Source organism: Stenella coeruleoalba, assembly GCF_951394435.1.
Source record: "Stenella coeruleoalba genome assembly, chromosome: 1".
NCBI classification, from domain to species: Eukaryota; Metazoa; Chordata; class Mammalia; order Artiodactyla; family Delphinidae; genus Stenella; species Stenella coeruleoalba.
This window is the reverse complement of record NC_137169.1, coordinates 132503475-132524197: the sequence shown is the minus strand read 5'-3', so window position 1 is coordinate 132524197 and position 20723 is coordinate 132503475. Positions and strand designations below refer to the sequence as shown.

The 20723-nt window shown below is 40.1% G+C and overlaps 2 protein-coding genes across 6 annotated transcripts in view; one reads left to right on the top strand and one right to left on the bottom strand.

Annotated features, from left to right (window-relative positions):
* UCHL5 (ubiquitin C-terminal hydrolase L5) overlaps positions 1–3517 on the bottom strand; it is a 48020-nt gene extending 44503 nt beyond the window's left edge. For all 4 annotated transcript variants that reach the window (XR_013828132.1, XR_013828133.1, XM_079919987.1 and 1 more), the window contains exon 1: positions 3308–3517. Coding sequence is in view for 2 of the 4 variants with exons in the window: in XM_079919987.1 (XP_079776113.1) it covers positions 3308–3383 (76 nt within the window). In the remaining 2 variants the exon portion in view is untranslated. The remainder of the gene's footprint in view (positions 1–3307) is intronic.
* RO60 (Ro60, Y RNA binding protein) overlaps positions 1562–20723 on the top strand; it is a 26530-nt gene continuing 7368 nt past the window's right edge. The window contains exons 1-8 of one of the 2 annotated variants that reach the window (XM_079919969.1): positions 1562–3005; positions 11661–12259; positions 16358–16578; positions 17197–17343; positions 17597–17734; positions 18400–18516; positions 19201–19314; positions 19598–19744. In XM_079919969.1, coding sequence (XP_079776095.1) covers positions 11680–12259; positions 16358–16578; positions 17197–17343; positions 17597–17734; positions 18400–18516; positions 19201–19314; positions 19598–19744 — 1464 coding nt within the window. In that variant the 5' untranslated portion in view covers positions 1562–3005; positions 11661–11679. Of the gene's footprint in view, positions 3006–3737; positions 3883–11660; positions 12260–16357; positions 16579–17196; positions 17344–17596; positions 17735–18399; positions 18517–19200; positions 19315–19597; positions 19745–20723 lie in introns of those variants that run through there. The other variant, XM_079919968.1, reaches the window with a different exon arrangement.

Below are 20723 nucleotides of genomic sequence, written 5' to 3'. Positions count from 1 at the left end.
AAAAATACTCTTGGGGAGTATTTTTATAGCCTACACATAAGGCTATACTGTTTATTTATTACCTCTTGAGTGAACTTTGGTAATTTGCGTCTTTAAAGGAATTTGGACATGTCATCCAAGTTGTCAAATTTATTTGCATAAATATTAAAATATTCACTTATCCTTTTAATATCTAGAATCCGGGACTTCCCTGGTGGCGCAGTGGTTAAGAATCCGCCTGCCAACGCAGGGGACACGGGTTCGATCCCTGGTCCGGGAAGATCCCACGTGCCACGGAGCAACTAAGTCCGTGAGCCACAACTACTGAGCCTATGATCTAGAGCCCATGAGCCACAACTACTGAGCCCACGTGCCACAACTACTGAAGCCCTCACGTCCAGAGCCTGTGCTCTGCAACAAGAGAAGCCACTGCAATGAGAAGCCTGTGCACTGCAACAAAGAGTAGCCCCCGCTCGCCGCAACTAGAGAAAGCCCACACGCAGCAACGAAGACCCAATCCAGCCAAAAAATAACTATTTAATTTTTTTAAAAAATCTGTAGAATCTGTAGTGATGTCATCTCTCTTATTCCTGATATTGGTCATTTGTTTCCTCTCTTTCTTCTGATCAGTCTGAATACAGGTTTATGCATTTTATTGATCTTTGAGAAACCAGCTTTTGGTTTCATTGACTTTCTCCACTATTTTTCTCTTTTCTGTTTTACTAATTTCAACTCTGATCTCTATTACTTCCTTTTATCTGCTTACTTTAGGTTTAATTTACTCATCTTCTTCTAGTTTCTTGAAGGGAAAGCTGAGGTCACTGATTTGTTGTAGTAAATCTAGTCCCTGTTACTCTATCTTGGCTGGAAGCAGAAATATACAGCCTCTATTTTCAATTAGTAGACTATCCTAGTTTGTTTTGCTGCATTTATGAATTATGTATGCATTGTATCAATTGAAAGTATAGTTCTGCTCCATCAGTTTCTTAATTTAATAAGAACTTTGTTTTACCATGACGTTATATTCCACCAAAAATTTTATTTAATATATTCACTGAACTCAAATAATTTCCACTTCAATGAAGAAACTTAAATCTACAATAGCATTCATAACACAATAAGATGTTTCACTTTTGAAAGAATAAACTTCCAAAGGTTTTTTTATTTTTTTTTTGCAGTATGCGGGCCTCTCACTGTTGTGGCCTCTCCCGTTGCAGAGCACAGGCTCCGGACGCGCAGACTCAGCGGCCATGGCTCACGGGCCCAGCCACTCCGCAGCATGTGGGATCTTCCTGGACCGGGGCACGAACCCGTGTCCCCTGCATCGGCAGGCGGACTCTCAACCACTGCGCCACCAGGGAAGCCCCCAAAGGTTTTTTAAATCCATGAATTGAATGAGGAAAAAAGAAAATGACTGGAATAAACTCAGTCTCTTTGAAGCATCTGATGGTGATATACAACTACCATCATTTAACTTTTTGCAAAGTTCTTCTGCTAATTAAACCAGTCTAATAACTATAGCTTCAGTTTTCATTTGTGCAGGTACAGAAGGTGCAGTTCCATGGCAGTCTCTTACGCATGCTTTTATTTAAATCATTTTCAATTCCAAGTTTTCTGCATGTACGAAATTGGAGCAAAAGCTTTAACAGAATGGACTAATTTTAAAATAAACAAATTTGCCTGATACAACGTTTCTTAAGGTTAACTCTAACATGTCATAATAGTTAAGGTTTTGAAGGTAAAGTTTATGGCTTAAAACCTGCAGACATCTCAAACTCAGTGTATGTCCAAAGCTGAACCCACTTTCTTGTCCATCAAGCCTACTCTTCTCTTGTACTTGTACTTCACCAGTCTCCCAAGCTAGAAACTAGAGTCATTGTCACCTCTTTTTCCCTACATCCCAGCAGTTAACAGTCCTGTGGATTTAAATATAGCAAAAATTATTGAATCGACCTCCTCCTCTCCAAATCACTACTTTATGTGTGGAGCCAATCATCTCAAATTCTGACCATTTTAAGAGGCTTCTAGCTTCTCTTACTTCACGCCAATCTACCCTGCACACTACAAGTAGTAAATCTTTTTAAATTATAAAAATATCATTTCAGCCTTGAAATATCTTTGACAGTTAAGTCCCCAGGGGCTACAGGGCAATCCACACTACACAACATGCCACACAATCTGGCCTCAGTTTATCTTTTCAGCTTCGGATTGAAATACTCCTGAAGTCTGTTACATTATGTTTTAGTCACTTTCCCAGCTGTTCCCTAAGTCATATACTTTACCACCACTACTGTTTATGCCTTTCCTTCTGCCTGTGCTCTTCCACGACCTATGTGTACCTACTCTAATGTAGCAATTAATACGCCATATTATAATTTGCTTGTCAGTTCTTTAGAACAGCAGTCATGCTTTATTCACATTAAAAATATCCAAACCCTACCAATGTGTCAGACATAGCAGGTAAACAATATATGCCCAATACATGATATCCAAACAGTCAGCTACGTACAACAAACAGTTATCTATTTCAATGTTGAATTTCCACCTCAAGTACAAGTTTTAACATAAGAGCTAAAATTAATACTTGAGAAATAACAGATAAAAATAAACTTACAGCCAAAGCAGAGCTGCAGGGACAGGAAAGGCTACAAAGTCAAATATGTTGGTTACTTAGGACCAGAGATAAGGAACAGAGTCAGAAAGAAATTACGAGGCAAGCATGTAGCCTCTGGAGCACTAGGTGGAGAAAGCACACTTCCCCGGAGGCCACAAAATGAGCAGAACTAGCGAGCTGGTCCGTGCGTCCCACGCGGCCAGCCTGTGCGGACGTTCGCAGGGCTGGGCACACACTCGAGGGGTTCTGCTCCGAATAACTCGAATGTCAGGTTCCGGGGCGGCTTGGGCCTTGGACACCCCACCCTCGACAAGGCGCATCCGACTTTTCCTGTAGCACCGATGGCCTGAGACACGTACCTGGGCACCCCTGCCCGGAATGGGGGCGCCCCGTGGTGCAAAGGGAAGAATCGGTACGTAAAGGGGGGGTGGTGGGAACCGGGGCGGGGACTCAGGTCAGTGAAGCTAGTACTGGAGCGCCGAGTTCCGGGGACACGCTCCTGCCCTCGCGGTGTGGCTCTCAGATCACCACGGAAACGCGACTGGCCGGGACCAAAGAGGGACCGGAGCCCTGCCTTTCCCCCTCCCCGACTCCACGGTTAGAGAGTCGCCTCCCTTCAGACGCTGGGCGACGGCGGCCGCAGGGAAGCACTGCGTGCCCAGATCAGGCCTCCTCCCGTGACCCCCGGCCCAGGACGGTCCCCTTGGCTCTCACCGAATCCTTTAATGAGCTCGGTGAAGACCCCGGGGTCGCTTTCCATGAGGCACCACTCCCCAGCATTGCCCGTCATGGCCCCGGCCACACGCCGCCCCGCTCCACCTCCGGCTCCGGCACCCCCCCAAATCCAGCCGCCTCCGGCCACTGAGCTCGGCAAACCCGCCGTTGTCTCGTCAACCTCACGTCACCCCGCCTACTTCCCGACAGCCTCCGGGCGCCGTCACCTGCAGCGCGACAGAGCGCGGGAGGACGCTCTAGCCACCCAAGAGACGGCGAAACTCTTTCTGGGCTGCGCAGGACCCGGAGCCGATTCCGAGGGGCCAGGGCCGCCGAGAAAGGGCGGGATTTGGGGCGCCGGAGGAGGGAACATCCGGGACTCTCGCCAGTCTGGGGCGGGGGCGGGGCACGCCCAGGGGGGCGGGGCTCGTTCCCGGGAGCCGAACCGGGAGACCCGGGCGGCGGAGTTGGAGCAGGCGCCACCCCTCAGGCTGACGCGCGTCGTCTTTCGGCGGCGTGGCGCAGCGCTTCTCCCGGTGGCGCGGCGGCTTCGGAGGATCGGCCGCCGGGCACAGGTGAGGACACCGCGGGTGGCCGGCTGGCCGGGGCCCTTTGTGCGGTCTGAGCGGCGCCTGGGTCCGGCCGGTCCTCCGTGGCCCTCACCCCGCATCCCCGCGGCCGAGGCCGGAGCAGACGCTGCGCCGACCAGTCTCCCTCCCCGCCTCCGTGCCCTGCCGTCCTGGGTGGCTGGACCGACACCTCTGCTGGGCCGGGCCCTTCCCGAAGCGGGGATCGCTCCCGCTTGTACTTGCGGAGCTTCCCGCAGGCCGGCGTCCCAGGGGCCCGCTTTCCTCCTCCCCCTCCTCCTCCTCCTTTTCCTCCTCCCGCCGCTGCTGCGCCGAGAGGCGTTGCCCGGCCTCTGGGCTTCGGGAAGAAGGATCTTTGTGAGAAGACCGAGGACGAAATTTGTCCTGGAGGGAATGACGAGGGACAGGAGACGATCCGTCTTGTCGTCGGTGGGGCTGATAGACAAGTGTAAAGGCGCGCGATGCCTCCAAGGCACATGAGGTTGAAAAATGCAGTGTGTTAATCTGAAAATATTTGTAATGGTCCTAAGACTAAAAGATGCGTTAAACCAAAAATGGCTGTCTTCACTAAATCACGAAACCTCATTCACCAGGCCCTTGCACAATAGTAATGTTAAAACTAAAATCTTTCAGAGTAGTAGTGTTTATGCATCACTCCTTAAAGCTCTGACTTCCAAGAAGGGCCCTTGGCTTCCAGGAAAAAAAAAAAAAAGCTTTACTTGGTAAAACTCGGATTCTTTGCTTCTCAAGCAGGAGGACCTGTGCCCTGGAATAAGGGAACCTTGTCCTGCAGGACTATGTGAAGCTACGAAATAAACATGATACAATTTACTGAGAGAAACAGCGGCACAACTTTTATATGAAAACAACCGTGGTTATATTATGGAGTAGAAGCCAAAATGTATGTCAGGGGTTAGATTAAAAAAAAATTTTTTGGGGGGGAAACTTTCTTGAAGTTTGCCCCTGGGAGACTGTGTCTTCAAGCTGGTGGGGGGCGGGAGAGGTATCTGTTCTGTTAAATATATTTAAATGGGAAAGTCTGTGTGGCACAGGAGTCTAGCCTTATTTCCTTATGAACCATGCCTAGAATGAGTGTCATCAGAGCCCAAAGCTGTTTGCAGGAATTTGCCGTATTTTCTTAATCTGCAGTATTGCTGTGAACTTGAAAATGTTTTTGGTGCTAAGTAACTATTGAATACATCAAAACTAACATTTGATACCCAACTGAACATGGTGCCTATTGTAGAAAGACCAAACTGAAAGTTTAGCCCTTAAAACAACCTATAAGTAATCAGAATGGGGGGGTGTCAAATTTCTTTAATTATGTTGTTAACATTTAATCCTAAGAGGTCACCTAAAAATCCAGATTTCTGAGTTTTTGAGAAGATCTGGCAATATGAGGCCCAAACTACATGACAGCCAGTTGGCTAAAAGGTGTATTCCTTCAGGATGTCATGCTGTCATGTCTGCTCCAGTTCCTAACCACTTTTTTTTTTTTTTTGCTGTACGCGGGCCTCTCACTGTTGCGGCATCTCCCGTTGCAGAGCACAGGCTCCGGACGCGCAGGCTCAGCGGCCATGGCTCACGGGCCCAGCCGCTCCGAGGCGTGTGGGATCCTCCCGGGCCGGGGCACGAACCCGTGTCCCCTGCATCGGCAGGCGGACTCTCAACCACTGCGCCACCAGGGAAGCCCCTTCACCACTTTTTATTGCATCACCCTTGACTTGATTCGCTCATGTCCATTTACCAGTCTGAGTGATACAGCTATCTGAATTTGTGACCCCCGTGTTTGCAGTATTGTTTCTTTCAAACTGTCTTGCTCTCATAGATGTAAGTCAGCTTTGACTCCATTTAAAAAGGAATAAGCTGCAAACTTGTTTGACCTCTTGGGATGAAAGGGAGCCTTTTCAAGTGACAAATGATCAAGAGACTTGGGAAAGATATTTAGATGTGTACATTCAAGAAGAATGTAGGAATCCTTAGAAGTAATATATTATTAGCACTGTTAAACGTTACTATAGATGTTCTAGTTCCAGCGAATAAGAAGAAGAACTAGTGCTATTGCATACTGTGTATTACTGCCATTCACTGGTTTTGCATTCAAAATTAGGGAAAAGAGAAGTGGGCAATGTATAAAATATCCACATCCAATTTCAGAGTGTGGCCGTGTTTTTAATGATATTGTGATCTGTTTGATTTCCTCTCAAAATTTTGATTTATAGACATTTAATACATCTTTAGCTGTATTACATTTCCTTGGAGGGTTGTTGCTTTAAGAGCACCGAACAGGTCAGGCCAACCGAAAGAAGAATTAACTATCTTTTGTTTGTTTGTTTGTTAATCTGGATTTACAACACTTGATTATTCAGGAGTGGATTAATTGATGACCAGGCTTTGACCTCACTCACTGCCCAACTGCCTTCTAAACCACTGACACTGGAGCTTAAGCTTTGAGAAGGGTGATGATAACATTTGGGGAAGGAAGAAATTAAGGTCCTGTATATGTATGTCTGTGTGTATCTCAAATTTCTTTCTAAAGACAAATATAAAAAATGTAGGGTTAAATATCACTTAAATGCTTATCTATTTAAATAACTTTCCAAATATATTTCACCTAGCCAATTTTTAATTTTTTTTAATAACAGATTTTTGAGATAGAATTCACACATCACATTCAGTGGGTTTTAGTATATTCACAGAGTTGTGTAACAGTCACCACTATCTAATTTCAGAACATTTTCATCACCCCTAAAGAAACCCTCTACCACTTTGGAGAACAATCTAGCAGGTCCTCAAAAGGTTAAATATAGAGATATCATATGATGCAACATTTTACATTCCACTAGCAGTATATGAAGGTTCTAATTTCTCCAAATCCTCGCCAACACTTTTTATTGTCATTTTGATTATTGCCATTCTAGTAGGTGTGAAGTGGTATCTCATTGCAGTTTTGATTTGCATTTCCCTGATGACCAATGATATTCAGCATCCATTTTTGTGTTTGTTGGCCATTTGTATACCTTCTTTGAAGGCATACCTATATAGGTTCTTTGCCTATTTTTTAATTGGGTTATTTATCATTTTATTATTTAGTTATGAGTTCTTTATATATTATAGACACAAATTCCTTATCATACGTATGATTTGCAACTATTTTCTCCCATTCCATGGGATGTCTTTTTTGCTTGCTTTGTGGTGTCTTTTGGAACACAGTTTTAAATTCTGATGAAGTCCAATCTATCGGTTTTTTTCTTTTGTCACTTACAGCTTTGGTGTCTGTATTTTGAGATCAACTCAGTTCAGTTCCAGAGTTAGCATCAAATCCCCCAAGTGAAAGGGCAGGATCCCAAACAGATTGCCCTTACTTCAGACAACAGCTTCAAATAAGGTCCCAGTCCACCCAACTAGGCTTCCCACAATGCGCTCAGGGTCAGTAATTCACTAGAATGACTCAACTCCCTAAAAGCACCATCCTTATGATTACAGTTTTTATAAAGGATGCAACTCAGGCACAGCCAAATGGAAGACCCGCTCAGGCCAAAATCTGGAGGCAGTAGAGGGATTCCTTCTGTTTGTAGAATCCTGGTACATCACAGTCCCAGCACATCAGTGTTCACCAACTCGGAGTCTCTCCTGAACTTCTTTTTTTTAAGATTTATTTATTATTTATTTATTTTATTTTATTTATTTTTGGCTGCATCGGGTCTTAGTTGCGGTGTGTGGGATCCTCATTGAGGCACGCGGGATCTTTCGTTGGGGCGCGTGGGCTCTTCATTGTGGCGCTCAGACCTCTCTAGTTGTGGCATGCGGGTTTTCTCTCTCTACTTGTGGTGTGCAGGTTCCAGAGCGAGTGGGCTCTGTAGTTTGCGGCACTCGGGCTCAGTAGTTGTGCCGCACAGGCTTAGTTGCCCCGCGGCATAAGGGAGCTTAGTTCCCTGACCAGGGATCAAACCCATGTCCCTTACATTGCAAGGTGGATTCTTTACCACTGGACCACCAGGGAAGTCCCTCCACTGTACTTTGTTGTCCAGAGTTTGTATGTGGGGTTTCATGACTAGGCATGATTGATTAATTCATTGACCCTGTGGTTGAGGTAAGTCACCTGCCTTCCTTCCCTCCTGGGAGGTTGATCTGGCCTAAAGTTCCAACCTTCTAATCAGATGATTGGTCTTTATGGTGACCCCCAACTGGAAGCGATCCAAAGACCCAGGATGAGTCACCTCATTAGCATAACAAAGATACTCCCATCAATCAGGATATTTCAAGTTTTTTTTTTATTAACTCTTTTTAAATTGAATAAAAGATTCTTTAAATTCTATAGTGCTTTACAGTTTTTAGAAGTTTCACACACATGATTTCATATAGTCCCATAATAACCCTTTTTTTTAAGCCTCTACCCCTATATTTCCCCTTCCCTCTTCCTTCTCCCCACTGTAACCACTAGTTTGTTCTCTGTATCTGTGAGTCCACTTCTTTTTTGTTTTATTCACCAGTTTGTTGTATTTTTTAGATTCTGCATGTGATACCATACAGTATTTGTCTTTCTCTGTCTGACTTATTTCACTTAGCATAATGCCCTCCAAGTCCATCCATGTTGCTGCAAATGGCAAAATTTCGTTCTTTTTTATAGCTGAGTAGTATTCCATTGTGTATGCATATACCACATCTTATTTATTCATTCATCTGTTGATGGACACTAAGGTTGCTTCCATACCTTGGCAATTGTAAGTAACGCTGCTATGAACATTGGGTGCATGTATCTTTTCGAGTTAGTTTTTTTGTTTTTTTCGGATATAAACCCAAAGTGGTATGTGAAGCCCTGTGAGAACCATGGACAAAAATCAGATATTCTTCTTTTTTTTTTATACAATTTTTAAAGTTTACAAATTATTCATTTAACAAATATGACTGATAAGCAGAAATAGCCAGGTTGAAGTAACACCAGAAAGAGTGTGTTTTGTTAAAATCTAAAGGAGAGGCCAGCAATGTCAAAAAATTTCTACTGGAATTAGCAATTAATGTTATCAATCTTTGAGAAGGCTCTTAGCCTTTTTGGATTGAAAGGCAGAGGTAAATGCCATATTGAAAAGGGGGTACAAATACATAGAAAAAGCAACATCCACTGCACCAGGAGTTTCAGCCTGTGCTGTACTCAGTCACTATAAATCAGTCCATAATGACTAATGTAATATGATCATTTCGTCTCTGACACCACCTGAAGCCTGGGCCTGTGCTGACATAAACTACTTTATGTCAGCGCTTTATTTGGAATATTGACACTGCTGTTTCCAGCACAATTCAAATCACTGTCCCCCTTAGTCACATTCACAATGTGAGGCTTTCTTCCCAGCACTTATCTCTGCACCATTGTGTGTTCCCCCCTCTGAGACCCAGTCTGTCATTGCTCCCTAACTCACCCAATTTCCCCGCATTGACTCCCTCAAACGGATTATTACCCATAACCTTCACCCTTAGTGGAGGAGACACCTCTTCTGCTGTCAAGGGCTAGTCTCAGCCTGGATGCTCTGAAGCTTCTTTCAGGGATCTCATTCCCTCACTTACGCCCTTTCTCTGCTGACTTCACCTCTCCAAATTGAAGTTTGAACCTCAACCTCAGTGTCCTCTCATCTGAAAAGGTAAAAAGATTTTTCCTCTAGCTCCTGCCTTCTCTCTTACCTTCCCTTTAGAACGTTGCTTCTGTGCGAGAGTAGTCTACCTGTGAAGTCTCTTCATCGCTGCATGCCCTCCTGACCTCACTAGAATCAAGCTATTTCTCGCAGCGCCCAACTGCGATTGCCTTTCCTCGGCATTCCTGTTGCCAACTTCAGCCTTACTTGATTGCTGAGCATTTGACATTACCAGCCATTCACTCCGTGAAATTCTCTTCCTTGTGGTCTACGATACCACTCTCTCCTGATTTTAAGTCTATGTGCCTCTCCTTCCCTTTCTTCTTTAAAGGGCCCTTTTCTCCTTAGCTATTTTTTAATTGTTAATACTCACCAGGATTCTGTCTTTAGCCTTCCCCACAGTATATAAACATGCTGAAGCTTGTATCATCTTGAAAACAAAATATCTTTTACCTGTGTTCCTCTTTAAGCTACTACCTTACCTGTCAACATTTCTTCGCAGTATATTTAGTTCCTTTTCTAAAATTTAAAGACACAGAGCAAGATTTCATATACCCCTTCCTGGAATGTGCTCCCCAAACTTTATATGCCAGTTTTTCAGTCTTCCTGGATTATTGAGACAGCATTATTTTATCTTCTCTGCTCATTCACTTTTCTGTTAAAGCACTTGATTACAGTTTGCTTTGTATTATGTATAAATTTCTACCTCATCAAATAGACTGTGATTTCCCTGAGGGCAGGAAAAAAAGTTTTAGAAATCTTTTTAATGGAACAGAAACCTCCTTCACGCCTTACACACAGTATGCAGTAAATGCTGGTTGAGGATTTTTTGTTGGTTGTTTGCCATGGGGAGAAGCCCAGTGCACTGTAGTGGCCCAGGCAGGAAACCTGAAGATCAACAGCTGTCCTATAGTGAGAGAAGCGGTGGACCGATAAAGTAGTGGATGATTGTGGTTACTCCCTTTGGAGGAGAAAAAGGGATATTGCTGCCAGACAGCTAGTTCTAGTAGCTTCAGAGATAATGCAAGGAGGAAAATGTGGGTAGTCACAGATGAAGTAAACTATAAATGAGCACGGTTGATACAGGATGTTAATCAGTTAACATGCTCTCAGCTACAGGTAACAGAAAACTTACCAATGGCTTAAACAATAAGGATATACTTATGATATATTAGGACATTTCTAAGTAGGGCAGTTACAGGTAACTTGATGATATCAATGACCCAGATTCCGTCTTTTTTTTTTTTTCTTTCTGGTGCTTCCATCCTTATAAATTAGTTTGTCTTCTTAAAGTGGCACCCCCCATGGCTCAAGATAGTTGACACCACTTCAGGCATCATGTGCAGATGAGTATGTCAAGGCAGAAAGGGGACCGTTCCTTTTTAAGAGCCCAAGCCCCTTTTTAAGAAGGAGGAAAACCTCATAAGTATAACCAGCAGACTTATTATGTCTCACTGGTGGGAGTTGTGATACTTGCCCAATACCTGTACCAGTCACATGGCAAGAGGAATGAGAGCATCACCTGGGGACTTGTGATAAGTATGAATGCTTAGGCCTCAACCAGACATACTGAACTATGAAAGAAACTTCGGGGTGGGCTGGGGGCGGGTGTGGGGGAGGGTGGAACCCATCATCTTGTGTTTTAACTAGCACTTCAAGTAATTTTGATGCATGCAGAGTTTGAGAACACTGGCTTAGAGCAATCAAGATTCATCCCTTGGGGCTGGGAAATGTCCCCTGAAGGGCATTCCTACCATAAAGAGGATAAGACAAGGGGGAAGGGAGGAACAGATGTTGGATACACAATCAAAAATGTCTACACTGTTATTCAGGAAGTAAAGGGAGCGTCAGCCCCCTGTCTATGTCAGTGACTATTGCCGCCCCTTGTATTCTCCTCCATCTGGTCCTGTAGACTCCATGCTGAACTGCCTGCTCAGTCTCTGAAGCAACAAGCTATACCTCAAAAATGCGACTTCTTAGCTTTTGCTTCTGATCGTTATACCACCAGTTACTGAGCTTAAGAAATATTTTTAAATTAAAAGATTTCATGGCAGATTTCAATGAGCATAGATTAATAAATAATTTTCCTTTTTAGAATTTTCTTGTTTCTAGCTAAAATAACATTTTGCTTTTTGACAGTTTCCTAGAAGACAAAAAAATGGAGGAATTGGTAAACCAAATGCAGCCACTGAATGAGAAGCAGATAGCCAATTCTGAAGACGGATATGTGTGGCAAGTCACTGATATGAATCGGCTGCAGCGGTTCTTGTGTTTTGGTTCTGAAGGTGGGACTTACTCTATCAAAGAACAGAAGTTGGGCCTTGAGAATGCTGAAGCTTTAATTAGATTGATTGAAGATGGCAGAGGATGTGAAGTGATACAGGAAATAAAGACATTTAGTCAAGAAGGCAGAACTGCAAAGCAGGAGCCTATGCTCTTTGCCCTCGCCATTTGTTCCCAGTGTTCTGACATAAGCACAAAACAAGCCGCTTTCAAAGCTGTTTCTGAAGTTTGTCGCATTCCTACACATCTCTTTACTTTTATACAATTTAAGAAAGATCTAAAGGAAAGCATGAAATGTGGCATGTGGGGTCGCGCCCTCCGGAAGGCCGTAGCAGACTGGTACAATGAAAAAGGTGGCATGGCCCTTGCCCTGGCCGTCACAAAATATAAACAAAGAAATGGCTGGTCTCACAAAGATCTGTTAAGATTGTCGCATCTTAAACCTTCCAGTGAAGGTAAGCGTAAGATCTTCATGCGGGGGGTGAGGTGCCGATATCCAACAAATAGCAAATTTATATTTAACATAAGAAAGTTGTGTAATATTTTCTAGAAATAGCCTTTAATTCTCAGAACACATTGATTAATTCATGTATGTTTAATGCCAACCTGGAATTAAACACCTAGACATTAATGATCAAGAATCAAATGACAGATTTGCAGCTTGATATTCTAAATCTTAAAATGTCACCATGCTAACTAGAATGCTCACCCCCTTGATTATGGACTATGAAAGCAGCATGGATATGATTAAAGTTGTAGGAATCAAAACGGCTCCTAGCCAATAGATGGCAGATAGCCAGGCTGTACTGCTTTAGCCCCTTTTCTCCCTCCCTGTCTTCCTAGGACATATGTTCCGTGGAACCTAAAGGCCACCCAAAGTAGTGCTGAACTTAACAAGTCAGGATGGTAGTTGTCTCCACGCGGTCAGCCAGGGGTCATGGTGACTTGGGGCAGTTTTTCTGTATCTGTGGGAAGAGACTTTTGAAAAGTTAGTTGGGTCTACAATGACTCTAGTCCTTCTTAGAAGGGAAATAAGAAAAACTTTTGCACGGGAATAATTTTAAGTGTGAACTTTCACAAAATGAACATGTCCAAATTTGACATTTTTTTTTTTACAGCAGAAGTGAAACTTGAAAAGACAGCCCCTCAGATGGGTTCAAATTTCAGTTCTACTTATTACTTTGTGTCCTTACACCAAGTAACTTAACCTTTCCGAGTTTCTGTATCTTCATCTATTAAAAAAGTTAGAAAAGGAATAACTCTTAAAATTATGGTGACTAAATGTGATAGTGTGTATTACAATACTTCCACAGTTCCTGGCACGGAGTAAAGGGCAGTGTCGGTTCTCTCCCCTCCCTCCCAAATAGCTTGTGTAATGATACCTTCATACATAGTATCTCCTCAGTAATTCTTAATTTATCCCTTGTTTTTTTAAATTACAAATGGACTTTTTCAAATGAAGTTTGAGCAGTAAATTACTGCAAACATTTATGTATATAAACACGTTTATATTTTGATTTTTTATTAGAAATTGCATGCTTGTTTTATTTACTTATTCATTCATTCATTCATTCATTCATTCCACACGCAGCTTGTGGCATCTTAATTCCCTGACCTGGGATTGAACCTGCACCCTAGGCAGTGAAAGCACGAATCCTACCACGGGACTGCCAGGGAATTCCCTACATGCTTGTTTTAAAGTAGCTGGATAATACAAAAAAATATAATGCAGAAAGTAGTCCTGCCCTTCAAAAGAAATCACTATACATAGGTTGTATATTACTCCCGATTTTTCCTAAATATGTTTTATTTTTTTAAATTTTATATACCTTCTTTATTTCAGTTAAAAGTATATTGATTTTTTTCAGGTCAGTAGAAATAATTGCATGTGTGCCATTATATGAATATAATTTATGTAGCTAGTCTCTTACTGATAACAGCTAAGTAGCTTCTGGGTTTTTTATACTATTAAAAAAATACTACAGTGAAAAAACGTGGTTAATATAAATGTTTCTATAATTTCTGTAATGCTTAAATCCACAAAGAGTATGTGAAAGTGGCCCCTTTCCACACATTTGAACACTGACTCTTTACCAGTGTTTTTTAATCTTTGCCAATGATAGGTAAAAAATTTTATCTTGTTATTTGAATTTATGTATTTGGGCGAAAGCTCAACTTTTCATGTGCTTATTGATTATATTTTTCATGGATTATATTGTATCTTTTTTTTAATCTATCAAGTTGCTGTTTTTAATATTATAAAAATAGCAATAATTATAGTCACCATTCATTCAACAAATATTTATTGAGCACCTACTGTAGATGGGGCACTGTTCTCAGAAGTTGGAATACCAAGTATAGGAATTAATAATTTATTATTATATGCATTGTATGCACTTTTCCCCCATTTTTTTTTTTTCTTTGTCTTTTCGTTTTTTGATGGACGGGGTTTCTGGCACAGTGAAGTTTGGAATTTTCATGTAATCAAACTTATCTGCCTTTGTTAGTACGTTTTTATTTTATGTTAGGTTTAGAAAGGCTATTTCCAACCTAAAGTCATAAAAAATACCTGTGTTTTTTTTCCCTAACATATTCATGGCTTAATTTTTTTAACTTTAAAAATTTCTTTAAATTTTTGCTCCAGTTTGAGGAGGCTGTAGGCATCCAGCTTTATTTGTCTGTTGAGACACTATGTGGTGGTGTGGGCCTAAGTGCTAGTTCAAATTGGAAAAATTAGTTTCTGAATTTGTGCAAATAGTTATTCTAGTTTTGAATTCTTGGTCTATAAATTGAGAAATTAGTAGATATTCCCTAAACTTAGTCCCACACATAGGATTCTTCAATTCTAGATTTTTGAGGGCAGAACTCATACTTGAAACCTTGTAATAATAGCAATATGTTTAGGTGTAGAAGATCTTTAGGCTTCTCAGAGCCTAGTGTTTGGAAACAAACTCTTAAGTTACCAAGTAAGTAACTGATATGTGTATTTAAACAGATAAAACAATTCAAAGTGTGATTCAACTAATCACGTGTTTATTGTGTACCTACTGTGTGGCCAACACAATTCTAGGACTTGAGGAAGATAAAGATAATAATAAGACAGACTTTCTGAAAGTTTTTTTTTTTTAAATAAATTAATTTATTTTTGGCTGCGTTGGGTCTTCGTTGCTGCGCACGGGCTTTCTTTAGTTGTGGTGAGCGGGGGCTTCTCCATTGCAGTGTACGGGCTTCTCATTGTGGAGGCTTCTCCTGTTGAGGAGCACGGGTCCTAGGCACTCAGGTTTTAGAAAGCACAGCCTCAGTAGTTGTGGCACATGGGCTTAGTTGCTCCGCGGCATGTGGGATCTTCCCGGACCAGGGCTCAAACCCGTGTCCCCTGTGTTGGCAGGCAGATTTGTAACCACTGCGCCACCAGGGAAGCCCCGAAAGTTTTATTTTCTTTGGAAAGAATAGAAAACATGCTCACATGAAACATTAACTCATTTAAGGCAATGTAATACTTTGTACTAAGATCTGTAAGATAGCAAGAGTCACGATAATTTAGAAGTTCCTGCATGTTAGTACTAACTTTTGATCAAGTTATTTAAATTAGAGTTCAGAAATAGCACATAGGCTCAATCTGCCTTAGAGATGTATTTTATTTGGCCTGCACCATATTTTAGAAAAAAATGAACTCTTTCGCAACATCACATAAAAATCCATATTGTACCTTCTTTTGAAAACACGGTTTTTTGGCAGCAGTGAGCCAATATTTCACTAAAACATTTGTCAGGGCATTCTCTCTTTAGTTCACCACAGTGCTAACCACTCTCTCTTCTGTCAGTGGCCTCGTTCATTTATTTACTTTACCTACCATTCCCCCATAGACCCTGGAATTTAATAATTCAGTCTGTCCCCTCCCCCCCTTTTACAGAAGTGGAAACTAAGGCCTAGAAGGATCACACAGCCATTTATTGACAACATGTAAGCTAGAACCCAGGTTTCCTCACCGCCCCCCAACTGAAAGCTCTTTCAGCTATTGAAAGGAATTGTAGAAGAAATGAACACATTATTTTCCCTTTTTAAAAAATTTGGCCTGTAATACTTTCTCAGATATTAAAAAAAAAATCACAAATTACCTACCTACCTGTCTACTTCCACTTATCTCTACAATTTATAAATGCATATTTATTTAGCAGCTAAAGGGGCAAGTGAATATGAGATTAATTGAGGTAGATCTGTACTTTTGTGAGTTCTGAGATTGTGGACCTGAGATAGGCACTGTGTACCAAAGGTTCTAATGCTAGTGCTTCAAAAAATAAATAAAAGCTCCATAATGAAATGACTTAGGATATTGGAGCTTTTCCTCCAAAGTCTCATGTTGAAGCAGTTATGAGGGAATAGGCAAAATTAGCAGACTCCATTGGCTTAAATGTGTTTGTAATATCATAGAAAGTAGCATGTCGGTTTAAACTCCCGTGTATCTAGATGTGCCTTTCACATAATGCGTTCTCCATAACATGTCCTGTTCTTTACCTTATAATCCTACATGCCTTTTTAATTCTTTGTTAAAGGACTTGCTATTGTTACCAAATATATTACAAAGGGCTGGAAAGAGGTCCATGAAATGTATAAAGAAAAAGCACTTTCTGTGGAGACTGAGAAATTATTAAAGTATCTGGAGGCTGTAGAGAAAGTGAAGCACACAAAAGATGAACTGGAAGTCATTCATCTGATAGAAGAGCACAGACTGGTTAGGGAGCATCTCCTAACAAATCACTTGAAGTCTAAAGAGGTAAGCAAATTATAATATGTTAAAGCATGTGATTAAACACGAGGAACTTACGCTGTGTATTAAAAGGATAAATTGTGAGTAATGCTTTTAAAAAATAATACTTAAAAAAATTAATACTTAAAAAAAATTTTTTTTTTTTTGCCCCACCACACAGTTTGCAGGGTCTTAGCTCCCCAACCAGGGATTGAACCTGAGCCCCAGCAGTGAAAGTACTGAGTCCTAACCACTGGACTGCCAGGGGATTTCCTAAAAAAAGTAATTTAAATATATCTTAAAATTAACGTTTATTTAAAACACGTAACACAATGCCCAGATGTAGTTGGCATTTTATAAATATTAGTTTCACTCCAGAAAATGAGCTGGTTAATTTGCCTCACTAATTAAAATAAATAAATAAAATTCTTATATGCAATTCCTTTACAAAATATACGTCACTTTCTTACCCTAGTAAAGAGCAAGTTATTTTATTTGATCAGCCTTTGACCAGTTCACACCAATTTTTATTTAGAACGTGCTCTGAACCCCAAAAGAAATACTTAGTCTATGTTATTAATTGATACAACAATGTTATACATTTACCCTTAATTCCTTATATTTCTACCTGTGTTATTGCAATAGGTATGGAAGGCTTTGTTACAAGAAATGCCTCTTACAGCATTACTAAGGAATCTTGGAAAGATGACTGCTAATTCAGTGCTTGAACCAGGAAACTCAGAAGTGTCTTTAGTATGTGAAAAGCTGTGTAATGAAAAACTGTTAAAAAAGGTAAGCATTACCTTTGTTAAATATTACTAATTGAAAAAGTTGGCTCCTAAATTTTGGAAATGCGGTTGGCACATTTTTTAGGTATTCAGAGACCAAGTTGCACTGACTCTTAAATCTAAGATTAATATGTCCTCATTTTTCTCTTTTCTTTATGAAATAGATTTATTAGCCATAATAACAAAAATCTAAAAGAAATAGTTACTGTTTTTCACTTGAATTTGACATTTGCTTTCTGTCTTGGTTGTGTTTCTAGGCTCGTATACATCCATTTCATGTTTTAATTGCATTAGAAACTTACAAAACAGGTCATGGGCTCAGAGGAAAACTGAAGTGGCGCCCTGATGAAGAAATTTTGCAAGCTTTGGATGCCGCTTTTTACAAAACATTTAAGGTAATGGTTTGATTTTCATTTTAAAACAAAAGACCCAGTTAGGATTTAATATCACATTTTAAAGATGATATTAGTAGTTTAACCATTTTTGATTAGATATTCATTTGTTTTTTTCTTAGTTCATGTGAAAATGAATATATAATTAACCTTGTAAGCTTATGAATAAAGTACTTCTCTCTACCTTTGGACAACAACCAGTTATCCTAAGATCATTTTGATAAGTTTTAAGGTACCAAATTAAAAACTTTGCATTCCTCTGGAGCCCTGTGACTTGGTCCTCTGTCCTCTGTTTTTCCGTTAATCAGTAGTAGATCTCTTCTGTCTTGATAGGAAGTGATTTTTTTAGGAATGGTAAATTTTATGTTATTTGTATTTTACCACAAAAAACTTTCTTGCTAGAAATTCCCAGTTTACTTCATGTGGAAAGATTTTAAAAAAATGAAGATCATAACTTCTTTAAATTACTAAATAGGCCGTCTTATTTCCTTTGTTTTACCTCTAGTAAAAGCTAAGCATTTGTAATTGTCAATTGGTAAATCAAATATCAGGCCTTTTATCTTAGTCTTTTGAATGAAAATTAAGTAAATATGATTCGTTAGAAATTTAATATACTTATCATTTCTTTGATTGCTTTTAATGATTGTTTGGTTTTGTTTTCTCTTTAGACAGTTGAGCCAGCTGGAAAGCGTTTCTTACTGGCAATTGATGTCAGTGCTTCTATGAACCAAAGAGTTTTGGGTAGTGTACTCAACGCTAGCACAGTAGCCGCAGCAATGTGCATGGTGAGAACACCTAAGACAATTTAGGATTTTGCCACCCTAAAAATGTTTACCCTGGGACAAAACTATAAAGTTGAATATGATCAAGAATTATGTTTTTGCTTGTTTTAAGCAAAGCTTTAAGTATTATATATATACTTGGGTATACTTGTATATACTTTTATACTTAGGTATATACAATATTGTAGGTATATTGAAAAAGCGTGTCTAAAGAAAAGTCAGAGTAGAAATTTTAATTTTACAACAGATTAAATATTGCCAGTATTTTTAAGGAAATAGATAATGCTTAGAGAAATTATTAATGAATATAGACGTTAAAAGATCAGGAACTAATAATAACAGGAGACTTGTTCTAGCCTGACTCTGTCACTGAATAACAAGTATATGAACCATAGGCGAGCTTCTTGGCTTCTCTTCTGTGGGTTTATTCCTTCTTTAATAAAACGAGAAGAATAATATATACTCTATTTGCTTCAAAGGATTGTTGTGAAAACCAGTTTCCTTATAAGAGTTTGTGAAAGTACTTTGAAAGTTATACCACTGTTACTATATAGTTTCCAAACACAGTAATATAAGTTTAGAAATAAAAGTAAGCATCATAGGGTATTTTCTTTTAAAGATGAACTTCAAGATACTGTATTTGTTTCCCCCAAATCTACTGAAAATTACTACCATTGAATTTTTCAGGTTGTCACACGAACAGAAAAAGATTCTCATATAGTTGCTTTTTCAGATGAAATGGTACCATGTCCAGTGACTACAGATATGACCTTACAACAGGTTTTAATGGCTATGAGCCAGGTAAGAAACTGTTTTATTAAGTTTATTTAACATGTATTATATAAAAATTTATTGATGTCATTCCTGATATTAATAAATTTGTGAGAACAAATTGTTTCATCTCAACTTTCTCATGAACACAGAATCAGAAATATATTTACAAGCCTTGGGAAAGCCTATATATTGGGTCTAAACAAAATAACCTATAAAATAGTATTTTTAAGTATTTAATTATTTCAGACATGTCAGTACAGAAATGAGGGCATTTTCTTGTATTCTTATCCATGTTTTTTTTCCGAGTTAGATCCCAGCAGGTGGAACTGATTGCTCTCTTCCAATGATCTGGGCTCAAAACACAAATACAGCTGCCGATGTCTTCATAGTATTCACTGATAACGAGACCTTTGCTGGACATGTCCATCCTGCCGTTGCTCTGAGGGAATATCGAAAGGTAAGATAAATTCTAATATTCTTTCTCACCCCAAATAAGATTCGATTCTCAAACATTGACTATATTTTTCAAAAAATGATACTGAAGGTAGTTCTGTACCTTTGTATAGGAATGTTACACCCGTTCTGGACTCAGTAGTTCTGTACCCTTGTATAGGAATATAACACCAGTTCTGGAAATAAGGAAGTACTACCTACACATACATAATTTATTTCAACAAGTTCCAGTTCCATACATTTTAATATCTTTTGCAAACAGTATTTTCAATAATAATCAAAATTTTTGTTACCTTAACTGTAAATTTTTAATGATTCAGTGTGCTCCTTGAAAAATTAAAGCATCATTTCTGAGTTTTGCTAAGGATTACATAAACCTAAAGCAAAGCTGTAATCTGTGTTTTAAGCTTTATGGGTATTTCTGTGTTCTAATCAGTGCTCTCTAGTTGAGCTTTCTGAAATGACGGAATTGTTCTATATTTGCACTATCCAGTATGAAATCTACCAGTCACGTGGCCTGTGGAGCACTTGAATTGTGGCGAGTGTGACCGGAAGTGGAAATAGAGCTTGATGAAGAGCAGTGGTTCTCAAAGTGTGATTTCCCTACTAGCAGCCTTAGCATCACCTGGCACCTTGTTAGAAATGAATATTCCTGGGCCCCATGGGGAGACCTGCTAAATCAGGAACTCTGGGGTGGGACTGTGTTTTAACAAGCCCTTCCGGGGATTCTAATGTATGCTTAAGTTTGAGAACAAGTGAGAGAACGGAATTCGGAGTCAAGACAGCCTGGGTTCTGAGTCCTGGGCCTTTCTCGTTATACTAACTGTGGATCCAAGTGAATTATCAATATTTAACTGATACATGTCATAGTAGTATATCACTACTGTGATATGTGCCATAGTAGTTAAAAGTACTGCGTAGCTTTTAGGGTTGTTATAACAATTACATTAGATAAATTGCCCAAAGAGCACATCGTGTCTGAC